The sequence below is a fragment of the Thalassophryne amazonica genome, chromosome 16 (assembly GCF_902500255.1).
Source record: "Thalassophryne amazonica chromosome 16, fThaAma1.1, whole genome shotgun sequence".
Classification (NCBI taxonomy): Eukaryota; Metazoa; Chordata; class Actinopteri; order Batrachoidiformes; family Batrachoididae; genus Thalassophryne; species Thalassophryne amazonica.
Genome location: NC_047118.1, coordinates 89,992,186 through 89,998,185, shown reverse-complemented (window position 1 = coordinate 89,998,185; position 6,000 = coordinate 89,992,186). Strand labels below are relative to the sequence as shown.

At 42.1% G+C, this 6,000-nt stretch overlaps 1 protein-coding gene across 1 annotated transcript in view; it reads left to right on the top strand.

Annotated features, from left to right (window-relative positions):
• The window catches only part of tspan4b (tetraspanin 4b), a 79,818-nt gene that overhangs the window by 51,990 nt on the left and 21,828 nt on the right, over positions 1-6,000 (top strand). Inside the window, exon 6 of the mRNA XM_034191053.1 lies at positions 509-622. Coding sequence (XP_034046944.1) covers positions 509-622 — 114 coding nt within the window. The remainder of the gene's footprint in view (positions 1-508; positions 623-6,000) is intronic.

Here is a 6,000-nt window from a genome sequence, read left to right as displayed (position 1 = left end):
ACGCTGTCATATGCGCCGATCCAGAGCATCCTAAACCTGCTCAAGCGGTGACACGTCTGGTGAGTGTGCTGGCCATGCAAGAACTGGGAAGTTTTCAGCTTCCAGGAATTGTGTACAGATCCTTGCAGCATGGGGCCGTGCATTACCACACTGCAACATGAGGTGATGGTCGTGGATGAACAGGACAACAATGGACCTCAGGATCTCGTCACAGTATCTCTGTGCATTCAAAATGCCATCAGTAAAATGTAGCCTGATCAACTGCATGTGAAGGAGATATGTTGCACTGCGTGAGACAAATGGTGGTCACACCAGATACGGACTGTTTGCAATGTTTTAGAGTGTGTCTATCCTGCTCAGAATAGTATAACACAGTGTTCTCCTAATTATTTTGTGCAGTATATTTAGTTCAGGCAGGAAAAGATCAACTCTGGCAAAGTAAAATTAAAGTTCTTCCTGCACGCAATCCAAAATTCAAACCTGATTTTTTTTTTTTTTTCTGTTGCAGTTTAAATGCTGTGGTGTCAGTGAGCAGACAGACTGGTTTGATGTGCTGAATGGAACGCTGCCCTCATCTTGCTGCTCTCTTGAGACAGAACCATGTTTTGAGAGATGGACTGAGGTCAGTGTGATGTCCGTGTGCACGCCGGATTTGTGCTTTCTCTGCTCGTCCTACTGTGGCATGTTACCTTTACTGAGGACATTGGACACCTGTCCAACTATGTTTTTCATCATGTTTGTATTAATAGATCAGTGACAGAATGCCACAGAGACTTCATTTGGCCACTTCGTGAAACTACAGAATGTCACCTCTAGTTTCAGTGCCTGTTCTAGATGACCTTTGCTGCACAGCCAATCCTAGAGCCTAGAGAAGGTCACATGGGTCTGTCTCTCTCTGTTTCTCTGCTTGTGATGTCAATCGGCTCTTTCAGAGTGTACAGTTGCTCTTTTCTGGAGTCAAACAAGTTTAAATTACCACTAAATCCTCATAAATGCTAAAAGTCCTATCAGCCTGAAAACACTTTTTTACTTTTTGTTTAGACCTACAGACCAAGCATAGCCCTAAAAACATGTGGACACACACATATATACCTACCCACCAAAATGGAGAAGATGGACAGTTCTTGTGAGAGACTTTCCACTTTTCATCCAATGACAAATACTTGTGGACACTTCTGCATAGCGTGAAAACAGAAAACATATAGCTAGAAATGAGTGATCGTATTTTTCATTAACTTACATTAATATACAATTTCCTTCATATACTTTACTTTTGTGACCCAATGTCTTCGGTGAACCAATTTCTAGCACCAAAATCGTTCCTTAACATGATTAAAGATGTATTTTCAATAAAAATTTGAATATTTAAAAAATATGTATTTAATGTTTTAAGACTGAGGCAAAATTTTCTACAGAATGCATTGTAGACAAATATGTGACCCATATTTTGAAAGCTGAGATTCTTCTGAACATTTTGATATGCAACACATTGAAATTATTCTAAAAATAAATAAATAAGTAGTACCTTAAAGGGAAATTACTGAAGGTATCCCACTAAGGCTTTCCTAAGGGTTAAGAACTGTTTCCTGAAATTTACCAAACTGGTTGTTTTGCATTGACACCTGCTAGCAAAAATTATGGATCAGTCAGAAGATGTTCACACAGGTTCATTACTTTGCAGCAAATAAACAAATCATCCATGAAACATCCATCAAAGAAATTTCATTTAATTAGTCTCATTGAGTGACATCATCTTTTTCCACATCAAGTAGAAGAAAAATTATGGAATCATCTTGTAATTTGTATAACAAATCCTAAAACAACAAATGTCTTTTGAAAAGAAGTCTAAAAATGCAAGTCTGTCTGAAGCTAAAGGTGAATGCTAATGGCCAGTAGCGGCTGCTGGTCTTTCAAAGAGGGGAAGCTCATTATCAGCTTGCATCATAAAATGTGTCAGTTTACGTAAATTCCGTCCTCTGTTCCTTTTCAAGAGAATGGGCTGTGACCCTATTGTACCAAGTAGGCATCTTGTCCAGGGACTTGAGCAGCGTCCTCTCAGGGGCCAGCAGAGCTTGGCTGCTTAGACGGCCTTGGCCCGTTGTGTTGCAGGTGTAAGACTTCAGCCTTTTCAAACAGGTGAAGCTCCTTTCTACACCTGCAGATTTGTTGCCACTAACAGTAACAGATGGTACAGCTGGGGCACTGCACTGTCCAACTCCATGTCTCTTAGAACAACCAAGAAATCACACAGCTTTCCTCTATTACACTGTAAGTCCTGATTTGAATGCAGGGCTTGAAGTTCAGACCTCAGTCTCCCTGAACCAAAGTATTGGCCATAACCTTTCAGGACACTCTGGAAACACTTCTCTCATATCATCAAACTTCCCTGGACTGACTAATTCTCAGAAGTGCAAACTTTCCATATTGGAATCTGCTCCATGAGATTATCAAGGATGGTCACATACAGATTTCTGTAGTGCTCCTGGGTATCCTGGAGTTGGGCTTATCTGGTGCGGCAGATGTGGGACCTGCTGCTTTGGCATAAACAGCTTGGAAAGCCCATCGGACCTCTTCTCTTTGACAAAAGCAAGCAGACACTCCATTCTTTTCTTGCAGTAGAGAACATCCATGGAACTCTGCTGGACGATATCAGAGACCACATCAGTCTCTGAGAAGGTTTGTTCACATGTAGAACATGAACACAAACTCAGAAACCTCCAGTTTCACTACAAAACCTTTGGCACAATCCAGTGTGTCGTCATCCACCGTCTTATCTGCAGTGATGTTATAAATGTCTGCAGGAGGCCGTCGTAGTCGTAGTCCATCGAGTGGGAGCGTTTCTGGGCAGCCTTGAACAGCCTGCAGACTCCAGAAAAGATGTCCTCTTTGTGGATTTGGAGGAAAATGTGTCAAACCCAGACCGTGATGCAACAAAATCTTCTGCATTCAGCCCCCTGCGACAGAGCAATGCACAAACATTCCACTGGGGGCCGCTGCCTTCAGTGTGGCCTGCAGACCGCTGAGCAGCCCGTCATATGTCTGTGCCACACGTTTACCCTTCAGATTGTAGCGCTGCATGTTTTCATTGAATGCTTCAAAAACAGACTGAGAATCTCAACCCTCAGATACATAAAAAACATTAGCTTGCTCCTGAATTTTACCTGCACGACCAACATAGTGAACAGTGACAGAGAGTTGGACACGACAAGCAAATATCAGCTGCTTCATCCACCTGCCGTCCAAACAGGGAGCAGCCTGGATTAATCTCTGACCTCATCAGAAAGAGATGAGGTCCTTTAGGACAGAATGAGACACAGCTGATGACTGGACCTGTGTGTCTGGGACAGAGTCACGCTCAGATCGTGTTTCTGTGAACTCCCTGTAATTCCTCTTGTTGGAGGATTCACTGCTCTCAACAGGCCCCCTAAAGGACAGAATCCTGCTGGCTAAACAGGGACGTGCCGTCACTAAGGCGGTTCAGGAAGGTCCTGTTCTGTTTGTTTCATTATGTTTTGCCATTTGAACACAAGCACATTCATTAGTTGCGTGTTGAACTCTGACCCTGCCCAAGCAACTTAACCTGGCACATGCACTCACATGTCAATTGCTTTTGTATTTGAGACGGTTTCCAGAGGCCATCAGGACATGTTCTGTGTCTCAGCTCTTCCAGTCAGTCAGCTGACACACCAGGAGAGCTGGAGAGACCTGTGACTTACTTTTTGCCCCAAATCGGTCTTAGGTGTTGATCTGTCCTGCTGTTTAATTCTAAGTTTCTGCTCACGAGGAAGACGATCAAGTGGCTTTGACTAAATCAGTGTCGTGTGTGCACCTGTTAGCTGCCTACTTCATTCTCTGACCGAACCAACAGTATGAATGATTGACTGTACGAATTAATGAAACATTATTAAACTCAAACAAGGAAATGCTAAAATGATGTTAAACTGAATCAAAGAAATACTGCAAGTGTGTTTTAAGCAAATATCAAGAAATGAGTTACAGTTTGTCCTTCGACTTAACTTGTAAAATCCATGATGGGACTGAGCGACAGTGTATAATCTAACAATAGCTGTCAATCAAAGTGGGATTCAGCCTTTTGACTGATCTCAGGATCCAGGCCCACCCACAGCTCCGTTCACTCTGAGACGCTGAGTGTCCAGGGCCAGAACAAAATCGTGCCATTGATCCAATGACCGTCGAGTTTCAAGGCAATGAAAAAACCTGTTCCATGCAGTCCCGCTGAAGTGAACGGATGCTCAGCTTCTAATGGACAAATGCACTGACGCTACAGGGATGTATGAGACATTAACAAAATGAGTCAGTTGATTTGTGATAAGTAGCTGATTCTGAACAAACCCGTCTCGGGGGTGAACATGTTCTAACGCATTTGTAGTCAATGCAATGTTACACAACTGTACATATTTGACCTTTTAATTTTAGATATTTTAAGGGAAGCTGTGCTTCCCTCACAGTCTGAGAGAAATTGTCTCTGCTTACAGACCTCAACGAAACTGAATGAAACTGTTCAAATGAAGACACAAGCGTGAAACTTGGCAAGAACTTTCATACTGAGTTGGATTCCAAAACGAGCTGATGAGCCGAGCAAAAATCCAACATAGCTGACATTTTTCAAGATGCTTGACTACAGCGATGGCAAAAATCTAAATGTGACATATCTCATGAACGAGAATGAGGTGATGGACTATTAGTTAAGAGTTGAGAAGATCCTTGGTTCAAAACCCAGCCTGACTGGAAAATCACCAAGGGTCCTTGTGCAAGGTCCTTAATCCCCTTGTTGCTCCCAGTGTGTAGTGAGCGCCTTGCATGGCAGGACCCTGACATCGGTGTGTGAGTGTGAATGGGTGAATGTGAGGCGTTGTAAAGCGCTTTGAGCTTCTGATATAAATGGAAAAGTGCTATATAAATGCAGTCCATTAATTTGAATATTTACAGCTTCTATATCAGCGACTTTTTAAGTATTTTTAAACAGATGTATCTACAGTAGTGTTCAGAATAATAGTGCTATGTGACTAAAAAGATGAATCCAGGTTTTGAGTATATTTCTTATTGTTACATGGGAAACAAGGTACCAGTAGATTCAGTAGATTCTCACAAATCCAACAAGACCAAGCATTCATGATATGCACACTCTTAAGACTATGAAATTGTGGCATTCAGTCAGTGAGTTCGTCAGTTTTGTGGAACAAACAGGTGTGAATCAGGTGTCCCCTATTTAAGGATGAAGCCAGCACCTGTTGAACATGCTTTTCTCTTTGAAAGCCTGAGGAAAATGGGACGTTCAAGACATTGTTCAGAAGAACAGCGTAGTTTAATTAAAAAGTTGATTGGAGAGGGGAAAACTTATACGCAGGTGCAAAAAATTATAGGCTGTTCATCTACAATGATCTCCAGTGCTTTAAAATGGACAAAAAAAACAGAGATGCGTGGAAGAAAAGAGAAAACCATCAAAATGGATAGAAGAATAACCAGAATGGCAAAGGCTCACTCATTGATCAGCTCCAGGATGATCAAAGACAGTCTGGAGTTACCTGTAAGACGCCTGTGTGAAGCTAATTTATTTGCAAGAATCCCCCACAAAGTCCCTCTGTTAAATAAAAGACGTGCAGAAGAGGTTACAATTTGCCAAAGAACACATCAACTGGCCTAAAGAGAAATGGAGGAATATTTTGTGGACTGATGAGAGTAAAATTGTTCTTTTTGGGTCCAAGGGCCACAGACAGTTTGTGAGACGACCCCCAAACTCTGAATTCAAGCCACAGTTCACAGTGAAGACAGTGAAGCATGGTGGTGCAAGCATCATGATATGGGCATGTTTCTCCTACTATGGTGTTGGGCCTATATATCGCATACCAGGTATCATGGATCAGTTTGGATATGTCAAAATACTTGAAGAGGTCATGTTGCCTTATGCTGAAGAGGACATGCCCTTGAAATGGGTGTTTCAACAAGACAATAACCCCAAGCACACTAGTAAACCAGCAA